The following is a 17,917-nucleotide window of genomic DNA, read 5'->3' as shown; positions in this document are numbered from 1 at the left end:
CCAAAAGATTTAGTCAGTTCTGTACCCTATGATCTACTAAAGATCTGTACCATCAACCTGATCAGGAGCATGGATTGGTCCACTCTAGAAATTATGTTTTTCCTCTTTAAGGAAGCAGCAGTAGGAAAGTAGAGGATGGGATGGACTGGGCGAGAGAGTTGAGACTAGTTGGATTTTAGCATCCAGAGGCTAGAACCACTTTCTAAAGTTAGTGTAGATACAGGAAGACAACATCATCTGGAGATATGGTTCATCTGTCTCTTCTCCCTGGATGGCAAAACTGACTTATCACATCTCCCCAATTACTTCCCCCATTAGGCCTCCTATGAGTTTGCTTTTTTGTTTGTTTCAGGTTAATAGAAATATTTGTAAGTCTTTTTTCAGTTTAGTACTGTTTGAGAGAGACTGATGTCTCACTGAAATCAATGGCCTTTATTCCCAGGTAACAATTATTATTCTGTCCACAGTAACAGAAAGCCAAGTGTTTTGTTTTGGATGTTTGTTTTGGGTTAGGGTCATTGGGGGGGCAGATGGCATTTTTGTGCAGGGGGGCTGTGGTGACTCTCTGCAGCCCTTCTGAATCACTGAGCGGATGTTTCTCTAGCAGCAAACACATTCAGATGGCCGGTATGTGTTTACTGCTGGGCAACTAATTTGGGCCCCTTTCAAACCATCAGAAGAATTCTTCATTTGCAAATAGACAATTGAGAGAATTTGCACCCGAGCTTAATAGACCAAAGAGTATAAATAAGGGTATAAAGGTGGGTGCACCAACTGCTCTTTCATTCTCTCTCTCTCACTTAAAAGAATGGAGCACAACTGACAAAGCCGAGATTTAGAAGTGCATCTGAGCACAAATGTCTTGGTTTTAGTAAGCCGATTTATGAGAACTAAATTGCTGAGATAATGAATATGATTGAAGAGGCTCATTAGCACATACCTATGGGAGATGTTTGGCTCCTCTGCTGTTACAGGACTGCCAAGTTTGCATTTAAAGCAAAAGTGGGGGGAGGGAGGCAAATCCCGCACAACAAAAAGTAAAAGTCGTAGCTCTCCGTGGGGTTTGCAACATGCAAGGGGCGGGTTAATCATTGCATCCTGAAGCTGGAGGGTTATTTGAATATGTCTCTTCACCCTTGTCAAGAAGGAATCTCGCACAGGTTTCTCACACCCAGCTGCCATTCACTCGTCCGGGAATCATCATTACACGTCGGCATCAGAGAGGGAACTTATTATTCTTGTCAAACTCCAGTTGCGCTTGGCGGTGTAAACCAGATTGTATCAGCAGTTTTTCACAGCTAAGCCAGCATTTAAGGGCTAAGGAGTCATTGAGATTTTGAATTAAAGTCAGGGTTCCAGTTTAAGCGCTAGTAGAAATTACAGGGGGAGAAAAAGGCACACGGCTGTCTCCAGAGTATATAATTAGAGGTTTAGAGTAATCACACTCTTGCTCGGAGCAGCACTTTCCAGATATCCATTTCAAACCAGTGTTGTGGAGTGCTCTCTCCCCCTCCCCCCTTCTTCTCTTATGCCATCTAGGAGTTGCCGTGCTTATTCATTTCAGTCTTAAATTACTAGAGCCTTTTTTTAAAGTGGATCGACCCTTCTGCTTTGTAGGAAAAAACAACCCTCTGAGACTTTCTGGCCTGAGTACTTTTTAAATTAATCATAATACTCAGTTATGGGGGTGATGATGCATAGAATCAAAGAGCAGGCAAGTAGCCCATTGCATAAGTCCTAAAAGAGTGATACCCTGTAAGGCATTCAGACAAAAAATTGACATAGAGGCATGGACTTTCCTAATACCTTATGTCAATTGATTTACAAAGGTGTAACTCTTATGCATTTATTTTTATTTATTTACTTCATTTATACCCTGCCTTTCTCCCTAATGGAAATCCAAAGCAGCTTACATTGTATCCAAAGCAGTTGAGAGCCAGCGTGGTGCAGTGGTTAAGAGCGGTGGACTCTAATCTGGTGAACCGGGTTTGATTTCCTACTCCTCCCACATGAGTGGCAGACTCTAATCTTGGTTTCCCTACTCCTACACACGAAGCCTGCTGGGTGACCTCAGGCTAGTCACAGTTCTCTAAACTCTCTCAGTCCCATCTACCTCACAAGGTGTCTGTTGTCGGGAGAGGAAGGGAAGAAGATTGTAAGCCGGTTTGATTCTCCTTCAAAAGATAAAGTTGGCATATAAAAAACCAACTTCCTCCTCCTCCTACTACTACTACTACTATTACTACTACTGGGCACAGTAATTCTAGTACCAACAAGGCCTGAAATGGGAAGGTAAAGGTAGTGTAATGGGAAGTATTGTTTTGTTTTTGGTGGGTTCTTTCATACAAAAACTTGTGGTATGATACAATTGTGAGTGTTGAAGGTGCCACAAGGCTATTTTGTTTTCAATCTCTCTCCGTTTGCTTTCTTAGCAGCATAACATTGTTAAAAAGCATATAATATGTTTACAATTGTAAATGTATAGTATACCTATGGGAGCGTTTGGTTTAGTGAGTGAAAGATTGCTCAGATATTTGAACTCAAATTCATGGGGATCCCTAGGGAATAAAATTATACCTTCCAGTTTCTAAAACTCCAAGAGTAGACGATTTAAGCCAGTTTACACTAACCTTTACATTTTCCTACATTTTGTAAATTAGAAGCTAACAAGAGGGGGCCTGTGAAACTCACAGGGGGTAATCCCATCTGCCCCTCCTTGTCCAATGTGCTCAGGTGTGAAATGGCCTCCCACCAAGCTCAGCATGGCTCCAGGCCTCCACAGCTGCCTCTGGGCCTGGCCGCAATGGTGGTGGTGTCTGGAAGCCACTCCAGGGCCAGAACATCTCCCAGACACCACTGCATCCTGGGTGCAGAGCAGCTCCTGGACACTGCTGCTACTGTGGCCAGGCCCAGAGTGGTTCCCACATTCCAATGCCACATAGGTAAGACAATTGTCTATGCATGCACAGACAATGCTTTTTATTTGGGGGGGGGGTTAAACCCCCAGTGTAATATCTTTAAGTTCCCAGATATTTTTGCAAACCTGGGGGTCACCCAAGTTTGCAGAAGTATCTCTTCTATGACAGTGTGGCCCCAGTCCGTTGATTTAACTATCCACAGATTAGGCCACACTTGACTATTAGAATATAAGATTATTATCACTAGTCTAGAGTTAATTAAGAAATTTTGCAAAACCTGAATTTCTCGAAAGACCAGGTGTCAACCTATTCGATCCTGGTCCCACCCTTCATCCAAAAACCTCAGGGCAACATAATTGGTTCTATCCTCCTCTGTATATCCTACTAGCCTCTACAATATTACAATGAACTCATGTAAAATGCATGAACACAGACATTTTCTCTGTACTCATTTTTAGTAATGATTTTTATTCGTTCACATATTTACATTCAACATGTGTATGGCTCAATGCATTATTTAAACCATATTCTGGTCCCCGGTTTTATATTTAAAGTGATTGTTTATTTATTTATTTGCTTTCTTTATTTGGGTCCCATTGAGAACCCAAAGTGGCTTGCACTGTCCACCTCTCTTCCATTTTATCGCTACATTATTGGTTGGTTCTTACAGACAAATAGATATGTTTACAGAACTACTGTGAAGTAGGTTAGACAGCGAAGTAGGTTAGACTAAGATCAGGCAAATAGCCCATAGTCACCCAGTGAGGTTCACGTAGGGTTGCCAACTGCCAGGTAGTGGAAAATATCACCTATACTGTACAGTAGTGTGTGTGTGTAAAGTGCCGTCAAGTCACAGCTGACTCATGGCGACCCCTTTTTGGGGTTTTCATGGCAAGAGACTAACAGAGGTGGTTTGCCAGTGCCTTTCTCTGCACAGCAACCCTGGTATTCCTTGGTGGTCTCCCATCCAAATACTAACCAGGACTGACCTGGCTTAGCTTCTGAGATCTGACGAGATCAGGCTAGCCTGGGCCATCCAGGTCAGGGTACAGTAGCTCAACCAAAAACCAGCATAAGGCTCAAATATCAATAGAAACTTAATGCAATTTACTATTCTTAGTCTCAGTGAAACAAAACAATACAATACTTAGTGCATAATGACAAACATAGAATCATAGAGTTGGAAGGGACCACCAGGGTCATCTAGTCAGTCCCACTGCACAATGCAGGAAATTAACAACTACCTCCCCCCCACATCCCCAGTGACCCCAACCCTCGCCCCGCAATGCAGGATCTCACAATCAAAGCACTCCCGACAGATGGCCATCCAGCCTCTTCTTAAAGACCTCCAAAGACGGGGACTCCACCACCCTCCGAGGCAGTGCACTCACCATTAAACAGCCCTCACCGTCAGAAAGTTCTTCCTAATGTTTAGGTGGAATCGCTTTTCTATTAGTTTAAATCCATTACTCCATGTCCTAGTCTCTGGAGCAAAAGAGAACAAGCTAGTTCCCTCATCAACATGACATCCCTTCAAATATTTAAACATGGCTATCATGTCTCCCCTCAACCTTCTCTTCTCCAAACTAAACAAACCCAACTCCCTAAGTCTCTCCTCATAGGGCATGGATTCCAGACCTCTGACCATTCTGGTCGCCCTCCTCTGGACATGCTCCAGCTTGTCAACATCCTTCTTAAATTGTGGAGCCCAAAACTGGACACAGTATTCCAAGTGAGATCTGACCAATGCAGAATACAGTGGTAGTATTACTTCCCTTGATCTAGACACAATACTCCTATTGATGCAGCCCAGAATTTCATTGGCCTTCTTAGCCGCCATAACTCACTGTTGACTCATGTTCAGTCTGTGGTCCACTAAGACTCCCAGATCTCTTTCACATGTACTGTTGTCAAGCCAACTATCTCCCATCCTGTACCTTATGTTGTTTCTGCCTAGGTGAAGTGCCTTACACTTCTCCCTATTGAAATCCATTTTATTACTTATGGCCCAGCTCTCCAGCCTATCAAGGTCATTCTGAACTCTGACCCTATCCTCTGGGGTATTAACTACCCCTCCTAACTTGGTGTCATCTGCAAATTTGATTAGCATGCTCTCTATTCCATCATACAAGTCATTTAGAAAAATATTAAATAGTACCGGTCCCAGGATAGTCCCCTGTGGTACCCCACTAGTCACTCCTCTCCAAGATGAAGTTGTGCCATTAATGAGCACCCTTTGGGTTCGGTTGGTCAACCAATTACCAATCCACCTAACAGTAGCAGTGTCCAGCTCACATTTTACTAGCTTTGTTTCAAGAAGATCATGGGGGACTTTATCAAAGGCTTTACTGAAATCAAGGTACACTACATCTACAGCATTCCCTTCATCTACCATACTTGTCACTCTATCAAAAAAAGATATGAGATTAGTTTGGCATGACTTGTTTTTGAGAAACCCATGTTGACTGTCAGTGATCACGGCAACCTGTGTTCCCAGTTCCTTCACCTTTCCCCCCAAAGCAGTATAGTCCCTTTTAATACTTTCTGGGCTATGCCGGGCAGTATCATTTGTTCCTGCATGAATAAGAAGGAAGGGATAATGATCCGTGGGTCTAACAAGTCTATCCAGACTTTCCGTCACATCCCGGATGCGCGCCCCTGGCAGACAACACACCTCTTGAGACAACAAGTCCAGTTGACACACTTTACCCTCTACCCTTCTCAGTAGGGAATCCCCAATAACCAACACTTGCCTATTCCTACATTGGGGAGCAGAAGTTTGAGTCCCGTCATCCACAGGAACCTGAGAGACCAGAGAGGACTGGGCGCTGAACCTTTGTTCCAATGATTCAGGCTCAGCATCATATATACAATGTTACAAACAATCTATGTCCTGGAAAAGAATGGTATAGCATCTTGTCATAAATAAGTCCAAGCAGTTGCTGATCGATGAAATTAAACAGGTAAGTATTCAATATATAATTATCAGCCTGTCTGGTAATTATATATTGAATACGAGGGAATTTTTTATCCGTTTAAGACTAAGTACCAAAGAACGCCAAATAACTGTAAGAAAAATTTATTTGGCAGACATTATTGAAGCCTTTGGACTTACCTGTTGAATTTCATCGACCAGCAACTGCCTGGACTTATTTATGTCAAGACGCTATACCATTCTTTTCCAGGACATAGATTGTTTGTAACACTGTATATATTGTATATATGTTTCCATGTTTGTCATTTGTTTCACTGAGACTAAGAATAGTAAATTGCATTAAGTTTCTATTGATATTTGAGCCTTATACTGGTTTTTGGTTGAACTTCCAGGTAGTAGCAGGAGATCTCCTGTTAATTCAACTGATCTCCAGCCGATAGAGATCAGATTACCTGGAGAAAAATGGCCGCTTTGGCAATTGAACTCTATGGCATTGAAGCCCCTTCCCTCCCCAAACCCCGCCCTCCTCAGGCTCTGCCCCAAAAATCTCCCGCCGGTGGCGAAGAGGGACCTGACCACCCTAGGTTCACGGCTCAATGGGTGTTTGACCCTGGTTCTCTGCGGTTCTCATCTCACACTGTAGCCCAGGGGTCCCCAACATTTTGGAGCCTACAGGCACCTTTGGAATTTTGAGGAAGGTAATGGATGTCACTACAAAATAGCTGCCGCAGAAGGTGGATCCAACCTCACATACCACACACTTGAGAAAGGGGATGGGAAATAGAAACACGCTCACAGAGGAGCTACCCAAGGGGGATAACATGCACACAGAAGCTAATGATGAATTGGGGAAAGGGCTCCCACCATCTCACACTGATCCATGGGGCCCATTTACAGGGTCCTGGATCCCTCTCCAGAGTGCAGTTGGAAGGATGCAAGTGAAAAGCCTCTTTATCTGTATGAAAAAGCCAGTCACTGGTTTTGCCTTCACAATGGCTAGAGTTGCATCTCCTGGTTTTTCACTGAACAGACAGTTGGACTTGATGGGCCAGAGAGATTTCCTTGGATTACACTCGGAATTAATCCTAATCAGGACAGTTTAGATCCTATGAAAGTTGGGAGAAAGGGGGATACATTTTACATTCAGATGTCTTAGTTTTGATCTATTTTTGCTTGCCATGAACTTTCAGGATGATGAAAGGTTTTTACAGATTTTTAGATAAATTCAGAGAGTTGAAAGTGTCCAAAAGACCATTGAAGTCAAAGCCTGGAACAAGGTAAGACTGTCCAGCCAACAGCTCACTTGAACTCAACCATGCAATATTGCCCATAGTGCACCCTGAGCTGGTGCACTATGGTCAATACTGCATGGTATACTCTAATACTCTAATGCAATACTGCACCTGAACAGGTGCACTATGCCTTAGAGAAAGGGAGAGGGAGTTACCATCTCTACACAAATAATGCAGTTAGCAATGGCAGAATGACATAGCAATATAAAAAGAGCAGGCACATCTAGTCCATCAATGTGTTTTGCACAGTGGCCCATCAGTTGCACGAGGGGAAGTGCCCAAGCAGCGCATAAGAACAGAACCCTCCTTTCCGAGCAGCTCTTAACAGGGAGCTTCCATCTAGTTATTTGGATCTGCATTTGTTGATAGACCTGTGTGTATGTGTGTGTGATTTTGCCACCAAGTCACAGATGACTTATGGCACCCCCATAGAGTTTTCAAGGCAAGAGACGTTCAGAGGTGGTTTGTGATTGCCTGCCTCTGTGTGAGCTGAGAGGGTCCTGAGAGAACTGTGAGTGGCCCAAGTTCACCCTGCAGGCTTCATGTGGAGGAGCGGGGAATTGAACCCTGTTCTCCAGGTTAGAGTCCACCACTCTTAACCACTACACCATGCTGGCTCTCTTGATAGACCTATACTCCATGAATTTGTCTTATCCTCTTTGAAAGCCGAGCTCATATGCTAAAATGCATTTGTTTTTTTGTTTATAAACAGGTACTATTTCTGTCAATACAATGCGTTCTCCGTACACTGCACCTGGAGAGAGTGAGATCTTGGACCTAGACGATGACTTATACCTTGGAGGTTTGCCAGAAAACAAAGCAGGGTTGGTCTTTCCAACAGAGGTCTGGACAGCTCTACTCAATTATGGCTACGTGGGCTGCATTCGGGACCTGTTTATTGATGGCCAAAGCAAAGACATTCGGCAAATGGCAGAGATCCAGAGCACCTCTGGGGTGAAGCCTTCGTGTTCGAGAGAAACAGCAAAGCCATGTTTGAGCAACCCTTGTAAAAATAATGGCGTGTGTAGGGATGGCTGGAACAGATATGTCTGTGATTGTTCTGGTACAGGCTATCTGGGCAGGTCATGTGAGCGAGGTAAGTAAATTTTGTACACATTTTGTCTTAATCAGAACACAATCTAAAACCATTCAGTAGAGTGAAATAGGAATGAGATGGTAGAGTCCTGACATGGTAGAATGGGTGTGTACCACTTCAGTCAGCAGGTGGAGGATAACATTTTTTAATGTTCCCTTATAAAAATGCCTTGTAGGTACAAGTTAGTATACCATGGAGCCTGAAACTCATAGAAGCATAGAATCATAGAGTTGGAAGGAGCCATACAGGCCATCTACTCAAACCCCCTGCTTAATGCAGGATCAGCCTAGAGCATCCCTGACAAGTGTATGTCCATCCTCTGCTTAACTCCAGTTGTTTCCTTTTGTTAAATGATAAATCTTCCATTGGAGGACTCCTTCCATTACAGAAAGGACTGCAGTGGAAAATTACTCATTTAACAGAAAGGATCCAACCTTTTTCTCTCTGCCACCTCTTGACCCTATCACATCACTCCGTTTATATGTGCAAACTGGGGCTCTGAAAGACTGCGAAGCCTCTTAACAAATATAGCTATGCATAGTCACAAAACAGAACATTTATAGAGATGTTTTTGGTAAATAATGATACAGGATGAGTATTCCATATCGGACAGCCACAAACGGGAATGACCCAAAAACCAGACATTTTGATCCAACATGCAGGCAGATCCATGGTGCCCACCCTCTCCTGACTTCGGAGAGGCTGGGCAGCGTGGATGTGAGTCAGATCCATGACGCCCGGCCTTTCCAAAGTCTTGGGAGGCCCAGCGGTACAGATGTGGGTCAGATCCACACTTCCCAGCCTCTCTGAACTTCAGAGAGGTCGGGCGACGTGGATCTGACTTTGGAGAGATGGGCAGCGCAGATCTGTGTCAGATCTGCCCGCCCAGCCTCTCCTGACTTTGGCCATGGAGGGAGACTACCTGACTACCTACCTGCAGGAGATGCAAAGAGGGAGCTGGAGGGAGAAAGTGGTGCTCCCCCCTCTCCTGCCGTGACACTCTGAGAAAAGAAGAGATGGGAAGGAGGATGGGAAAGGGTGGGGCTATAAAGAAGGAAGGGAGTTGGGGGAGATTTTAAAAAGGGAAGCCAGCTTTCCTTCCAGGGAGGAAAAGACTACCACAAACACACCTATTCCAAAATACGGAAAGATCCAAACTACGGGTCACTTCTGGTCCCAAGCAGTCCGGATACGGGATACTCAACCTGTATAGCAATCTTCATGGATGTCCATACATACATTACTGTAGTAATTTTAAAAATAAATCTGTAAGGTTTTGGTCAGTCCCCTGTTCGGTCAGTCCCCACATTACTTAGCAACAAATTTGGATTTGTGACTGAGAATATATTTGAAAAGGGATGGCAGGCAAGCCCAACTATGTATTGTAAGAGAAACTTGTTTACAAATGCATGTGTGCATTAGTCACACATTCCATTGAGCAATGCAGATCCATGGGGAGTTCATGGCTATTATGAGACATAAACCAGGTCTGTCTTCCTTATATTTACCATGTTCCTGTAGCTCTCACTGCACCATGCTAGTAAGTAACCACTAGATTACTCCGTTAGTTTTTCATCTAACCTGCATTTATTGGTTTCCACTAGGGATGAGCAAAAATTTCACAGGGACATATTTTGATATGAAAAAGGAGATTTTTGAGAGGATTGTCATGTTCTCAGAAACCCCTCCCCACCCCAAAGGGGGGGAAATGTATTTTTGTACATTTTTTCTTAAAATTTCTCCTATTTCCATGTTATCCCAATGAAGCAAGCGTTCCCCCCCGCAAATGATCCTTCTCTCAGTTTTCCTTTATACCTTTCTTAATCTATTTGTTTTATACCTCATCTTTCCCTCTGCAAGAGGCTGAAGGTGGCTTACAAAACATATATTAACAAACATAAGAAATATAATCAAACATTTTAAAAAACAAAATTAAAAACAAACAAAATACTTTAGGAACCAGCAAAAAATAAACTCAAAACATGTTCCACGATTCAAGCCCGATCTTCCTATATTGTACTCCATCAAAAGCCCTCCTAAGTAACAGTCTTGTGGGACTTCCTAAAAGGGAAACCATTGCAAAGATCAGGGGTTGCTATAGATAAGGTCCACCAGTGGGCTGAGATGCATCTTACACTCCTGAGAGATAGAATAACCAGTAAAAACTGGTGGAAGGAATGTAGTTGCCACACGGGTTTGGTTCAGCTCTACTTTCCATTTATTTATAATAATTCCGGGATATTCTTTCAATTTCATGAATCCACGAGAAGCAGTGATGGCAGACCCCGATGATCCATCACTACTCGATGACAGCTTAGAAAGAATTCTAGGTCATAATATGATATGGTGCTCATATCAATGCAAAACATAACTTCGTGCTCAAAGTATTACTGAACATCCTTTTAGCTAGCGAGAAGAGCACAAAAATCATAACTTTGTTTATGTGTTAAGGAAATTGGATTAAAATGCACTTGGCTCTTTTGAAGTATAGAGAGTATGAAAATTCTGTTCAATTTTAGTAAGGTTATTTGACTTATTTATGATTAAATAATGTTCACATCATATTTATTGTGTTTGCGAAATATTCCAAGAGAGGAGAATGTCAACAGTATTACACATCAGTTCATTTTCTGATTAACAGATTGGCCAAATGCCATGGGAGCTTGCTCTTAAATTCACAATTAAAATAACTCAAATAAAACCAAAACATAACCATGTCATATTTTAAACATTACACATGGCCAGTGCACATTGATAACTTATATGCCCCAGCTGTTAATAGTCTTCTACAAGATGGTTTGCATTTTTTTTAAAGGACCATATCTATATACCTAACTCCAAAGTATGCCTCCTGCCTGCTGATACTTACATCCACAGATGGGGGCACACTCACCCCCAACAGGTTTTTGGTTTTTCAGACATAGGGGAACCCCCTAGGTCCACAGAAAAATCTGATTTTTTAAAAAAGTGGGACTTAGATCCCCCTGATTTTTTTTTAAAAAAGTGTTGTCTGTGCATGTGCAGACAAAATCTGAAAGGTTAGTGAGACAGGACCTACCTTTGCAGAAACCATGTTGTTGTTTTTCTCAGCAGGCCTTGCCCTTCTATATTCTTGACAATTCTATCTTTAATAATGCTTTCCATCAATTTACCTGGACCAGACATTAAGCTAACTGACCTGTAATTTCCTGGGTCCCCCCAGAACCCTTTTTATAAATGGGTGTTATATTGGCCATTCTCTAAATACTCAGTAAGTTACTGTACAAATGTAACCTTGGGCATTTTCACAGACTATATATATATATATATATATATATATATATATATATATATATATATATATATATATATATATACATAAACAGACCATATGTAAACACCCTATTTATAAAATCGAACTCAGGTTTGTTTGTATTTACAAATGCCTTCGTATAGAACCTTTGCAAAATTAAAAATAAAATATTTATTTATGTACAAAGTTTCACACAATGAACCCTGACATTCTTCAGGGACACATTTTTGTGTAGAAACAAAACATTAAAATTGAACCCACCACAAATGCACCTGAAGGTAAGATAGCTCAATAGTTTTTCCCTGACACAAGGGAAAAAAATAATGCTCCCCCTCTCTACATTTTATTGTACTATGTTTTGGAGGGAAGTGCATTCTCTCTTTAACTGATTTCTTATTTACAGAACTTTTGGGTGCAGGTGAACAGATCAAAGGGTTGCAGTTGGGATACTTAAAGAGTGACATAGTTGCTCCCCTGCTCTGTTGTTCCAAATATTTCTAGTCCCTCCCCCCAAAAAAAACTTCTCAATATGCAGTTGCAGGATTCTCTACCTGTACAACTGCCAATAACGTCCATCTATATTTCAAAGGAATTGTGAAAGAATTCCTCTTTTGGTGAAACATTTGGAGAATTTTGAAGGGTGACAAAAGAATCGCTAAAATAATAGCGAAATTCCTCAGGGTTATCCCACACATCCTTGCCTAAAGTTGAATTTTTAAGAATATTTGGGGTTTCCTAGGATGAAATATTATGACTTTATGATGGCTATTAGTTTGGTTGCCCTTAACAGGAGATTAGACAGATTCATGGAGGGTAAGTCCATCAAGTGCTATTAGCCATAACAACTGAATGGAACCCCCATGTTCAAAGGCAGTATCCCTATAAATGTCAGTGCTTGGGATCAACAGCAGAGCAGGCTTTGGAGTCCATTCCCTGCTTGTAGATCTTCTGGGAGCATCTTGTTGGCTACTATATGAAACTGGATGCTGGACGAGATGGACCATTCGCCTGCTCTAAGTTTCTTATTTTAGAGATAAGCCTTTCAAATGCCCTCACCTCAACTTGGAACATCTATACATGGTAAGAATGAGAGGTGAGCCTTAGCACGCTGTCTCTTGCCTTCTTTACCATGCATATAGCATTAATATTGCATAGTTATTAGAACATGAGATCTCTCTGACTTTTCAATTCATATATCCATGTCATGAGAGGACATCTAGGTAAGCTTACCCTCAATCTCACTCTCACCATGGATCTTGGGTAAGAAGCACTGCCACAATACATGGGGCATCTATTTCTAAATTATATCTAAACAGTCATGGTTACATAAAGACATAGAGCCTTACATCTCCAAATTCCATTGTAGAATGCATTGTAGATATATAGGACTGCAGAGAATGTTTATGTATGAAGATTTTAGCACCAAAAAAGCACATTTCAACCATCTTTCCCCCTAATCCCACCTGATTTTGCTCTTGATTAAAAGCTGGTTCCATTAAAAAGAAATGGAGTTTCTCCCTACTGATTACATCATCCTACCTAACATACAAATGAGAACAATGATGTCACAGCAACACCAAGTAGCCAGTCACATTTGGCTACCTGACAACTCATGTAGCCAATTCCAAGTGACTACCATTCCTCTTCCTCTCACTCGGAAAAGCCAGTGACTTTTGCCCTTATCTACAGCCCCCCCCCCCAGAATAAATGGCGTAGGGTGGGCACTTTTCGTACTGGGTGAAAATGTTGCCAAAAGCATTTTCCTCCTTTAAATTCAGCACTAGTTAAAAGTGTAAAATGAAACGTAGAGATTCCCGATTTTGTGTTTTAAAAGATGCAAGCCCTTGGCAGAAATCCAGTTGTTTTGATGTCTCCAGATTGTTCTATTACTGGTGGACTGTCACTGGCAGAATGGGTATGCTAGACTGTCAGATGAATTACAGAAGTCATTGGTTAAATATGCATGGTGTACCACCCTGTGGCAAAATCCTGCTACTGCATATGGGAAACATCTTTTTCTTTAAAAGAAGGAGAGAGAGAGAGAGAGAGAGAGAGAAACCTACAGTTATGTTAAAATATCCATGAGGAGAAGATTTCCTGAAGCATGAATATATTCACATATCAGATTTCCTGAAGCATGAATATATTCACATATCAGAGTCATTGGAGAGACAAAACAAAAAGTATATGAAAACCTGCCCTCCCCCAATGCCTGCATTTTTAAAAGCAAACTTCACCAAAAGGATTTGTCATAAGCACTTTTGACAGACCATGGAATTTTTCCTTGGATCACGTCATTCATCTGTTGTCACTGAGCGTGGTTTGAATGTTCCCCCAAATTTAATTTTCTGGAACATAGACCCCGATCAGCTGGGACTGATGGTAAAAGGATGCTCTCGCAATGTTATCTGGCTGATTGTCCTGCCGAAATCTCTGTGTGTGTTTATTCAGCTTGTGGCATAGCGTATGCTACCCTAGGGTCTCTGTATCTGGGGGAAATGGCTGTGAAAGCATTTCTCCTCCTTCCAGTAATAGTTGCATCCCACATGGTCATGCTGTAATATGATTATAGCTTTTGGGATTCCAGAAGCACAGCAGAGCTTTCATGCCACACAAAGTTATTATTGCTACTATCCATATGTGGTTGCTGATAAACCATTCTATTTGCCAGTAGACACAATATCGTTATAATTCTTGCAGGCAATTAAAAGGGGAGGGGATTGTGTTCACCTCAGCAAACAAAGCAGCTTTACAAAAAGTGAAAATCATGTTGGTATGAATGACAAATCTGAGAATCCTGTAATTATTTCTCAAGCAATTAAAGGGGATCTACAATAGGCTCGGGCAAGCATCCTCTGGGTTTCAGCCCTGATGGATCAAAGTCCCATCCAATTTGACATTCTGTTTCCAGCATTTCTAGGAAGAACATGAAGGCATCAGCCCTTCCCTCTCATTTGTACCTGTTCAGAGATATACCACATCTGAATGCAAAAGTTCCATTTAGCTATCATGACCAATAACCATTGATTAGATGAGACAAAAGATGTTCAAGTTGGCCAACGACTCCCTGAAGCCCCACAAGTTAATTCTTCTGTTACTATTCATTCAAAAATTGAAATAAGAATAAATAATACCTCACTGCTACATCCATCACATCTGTATTTCCCCTGGGTGGCCTTACACATTAAATGGCACAATGGGGATGTATAGATTGTCAAAAAACAATAAGATATAGCTCAGTGGTACTCACACTGTGGCTTGATGGGAGCCACATTCACAATTACCATAGACCAGTAGAGACACAACTATTACATGCCCTGAATGCCATACAGTGGGAGGGAAGGTGGCATAGTATAGCCCGATGCCATCAGATCTTTGAAGCTAAGCAGGGTCGGTACTTGGAGGGGAGACCACCAAGGAAGGCTCTGCAGAGGAAGGCAATGGCAAGCCACCTCTGCTTCCCACTTCACTTGAAAGCCCCTTGCTGTATGAGCTGGGTCTTCCCCACTGACTTCATGCTTTAGGAAATCATCTCCTCATGGATAAGACAAGGAGACATGGAGACCTTTCACTAGCTCCAGATCCAGTCCAGAGATCTGGGAGGCTGCTTCACTTACTGAAACTCTGGAAGTCATCAGGTATCTGTTCCCTGTTCCTTACTGCCAGCTCCTATCTAACCCAGGACAATTTCCCCTCTTTCTACATCTTGCCCATCAAGGGTCTCATGGAACTAGGTAGTGAGTTTCAGTGGACATTTCTGTTTTGAATCTTTTGTGATTGTCTGTTCTTAGTATATACCCAGATATAAAATGGTATGGTATGGCCCAATCTTGTCAGATCTCAGAAAATAAGCAGGGTTGGTACTTGGATGGGGGAACACAAAGCAAGACTCTGCAGAGGAAGGCAGTGGCAAACTATTTCTTTCTCACTTTCCTTGAAAGCCTCATGCTGGGGTCAGCATAAGTTGGTTGTGACTTGATCGCACGTACATATATATTCTTAGTATATAGCCTTATCAGTATAATAAAACTGAAATGCAACCACTGAAGTGTCAGTATTTGCTTCCAGTTAATATGTTTCATTGCTGAAGGGTTCATTTATATAAATAACAAAATCAAAAGAATTTCAGAGAGATTTTAATACATATGATTATTTCTCCAACTGAAAGAAATAAGATATGAAATTCAAGAAGTTCTTGCATCACCATATCTGTTCCCCCTCCACTGCTAACCTATTTTAGCCTTTGGAATAAAGTAATCTATAGATGTATGTACATTAATTGATAACTTTTTTCTCATCAAAATGAAAAGTTCTGTGAGACTTTTGAACTTTTCCTCAGGACTGTACTTGACTTTAGTTGGATTTGTTTTCAATCTGGGAACATAACAACCCATAAGAGGCCCTTTCAGGATTTTATATTCTAAACCTTCTCCATATTTTGCATCATTCAATGACAATAACTTAAATTCATCATTTAAGTGTATTAATATTTGGCAAAACATAAACACAAGGGTGGACTTGGCTATTTTCAGTGCTTTTTACCTCAGCTGAAGATCCGTTGTAATAGCAGGAGATCTCCAGCTACCACCTGGAGGTTGGCAACCCTAGGGGGAGGTGTTAAATATCTCACAGCAATCGACCCCCTGTATTTTAATACAATATATGGATCGTGAAATGGCATCAGTTGGGGGTGGAAAGTTGTACGTATTTATACTCCTCTTTGGGGTCTTTTGTAACCCCAGGTGCATTGGAGTTACTGAAGAGGTAATTGTCTTTGAAGCGGCGGTGTTCTGTGTTTATTCCGCCACTGTAAGCTGTAGCTGCTTATGCCTAAAGTATAAACATCAGGATAATCACTGGATGGGTTTTATTTGTTTATGGGAACTCTAGCAGATGGCAGGACAGATGTCACAGCAATATAATTTGGTTTTTCTCTGATTTTTATTGGGCCTTGCAGTACTTGAGTGCCTCTTGGCAGTGTCTTCTGCAGGTGTGCATTTTTCGACAGGGTAACCAAAAAACAACAGCAACAATGTGCAAGGTAAAATGTATCAACAGAAATTATATGGAAGAGGCAGAGATGCCAGGATGCAGGACTATACAAACTTGGCCCGCAGATGAGCTCCATGTGTCAGCATTTTCTGTTACAGTATCCCTGAGCTGACAGAGGCTGTCACGGTTCTTGCAGCTGCCATTTCTGCTGGTAATGCAAACTCCAAAATCTATTTTAAGCAGGGCTGGCAACAGTTCTATAGATTTTTTTTGTTAATTAATCATTTTGTCATTTAACTGATCCATTGTGTTTTAATTAACTGATTAAATTTAAATGCATCTGCATAATAATTAAAACCTCCAGTATGTTCCTTTCAGGGGATACTGAAGTTAGTATGAGCTGTATGAAGACAGAGCTAGAGCAGATTAGTGGCTAAGGGACTCAACTGTGTATAAAAAAAGAGTCCCGGTTTGAATCCCTTTTCTGTTATTCACTCACTGACAGTGCATTCCTGAAGTTGGCGGCCAAAACTCCTTTGGAGGTGGCGTGACCCCTACGCCGGGCATCCGTGCCACTTGCACTGTGAAAACTGGCACAGACGCCGGCGTAGGGGCACTTACGCCAGCCTCCCCCTGGGACCAGGGCAGCAGTGCAGCCCTCGGATGCCAGCACGGCCTACCGCCGGCATTCTCCCAGTGCAAGTCCCCACACTGGCGTCCTGGGAGGTGGAGCTGCCATTACGCAGCTTCCTAACCCCTTTCAGCCCAAGAACACCCCCTAACACAATGGCATTGTTGCAGACCGTTTTTGGTTGGTGCAGCATCGCTGTTTGCAATGGGGCCTTTCCCCCCATTTTTACCCCTTTTTTTGCCCCACGGCAGCTACAAAATCTCTGTGGAGGCGCCGCAGCAGCCCCATAGCCACCCCATCCCCGGCCACTCCAGCTTTCAGGAATGAGCTGTGAGGGGCATGGGACAAGCTGCTATTTATTCAGCCTTGTGCCCCCATAATAACACTGAACTGCACTATAGATTTTGATTACAGAGATAACATATATGAAAATGCTTTGGATGTGCTAAAGTGTTACGTGAGTATTGATGTGGGTATCAATGAATGAAAGCAATAGCTCATTGGTAGGAGAGACCACTATGTGGTACCTTTTTCATACCCTAATATAGCAACATACAAGAACAAAACAGCCCCACAAGGAATTAAAATCTTAAGCAATGAAAGTTTGGCCTCATTAGTGAAAATTGGCCATTGTTATTTTTAAGCAACTAAAGTTTTAGAATGTAACCCTATACTGGATGGATACAGTTTATGTATTTGTTCTTGCATTCATTTGTATCTAGCCTTTCACCACAAATGGGATCACTGGGGCCCAGAGCTGC

General features: G+C 42.1%; 1 protein-coding gene across 26 annotated transcripts in view; it reads left to right on the top strand.

Annotated features, from left to right (window-relative positions):
- The window catches only part of NRXN1 (neurexin 1), a 1,090,355-nt gene that overhangs the window by 476,186 nt on the left and 596,252 nt on the right, over nt 1-17,917 (top strand). For all 26 annotated transcript variants that reach the window (XM_056853804.1, XM_056853802.1, XM_056853800.1 and 23 more), the window contains one exon: nt 7,858-8,241. In XM_056853804.1, the coding sequence (XP_056709782.1) occupies nt 7,858-8,241 (384 nt within the window). The remainder of the gene's footprint in view (nt 1-7,857; nt 8,242-17,917) is intronic.

The sequence above is a fragment of the Euleptes europaea genome, chromosome 7, assembly GCF_029931775.1.
Source record: "Euleptes europaea isolate rEulEur1 chromosome 7, rEulEur1.hap1, whole genome shotgun sequence".
Taxonomy (NCBI): Eukaryota; Metazoa; Chordata; class Lepidosauria; order Squamata; family Sphaerodactylidae; genus Euleptes; species Euleptes europaea.
Note: the sequence above shows the minus strand (reverse complement) of the source record. Positions and strands in the feature narration are given on the sequence as shown.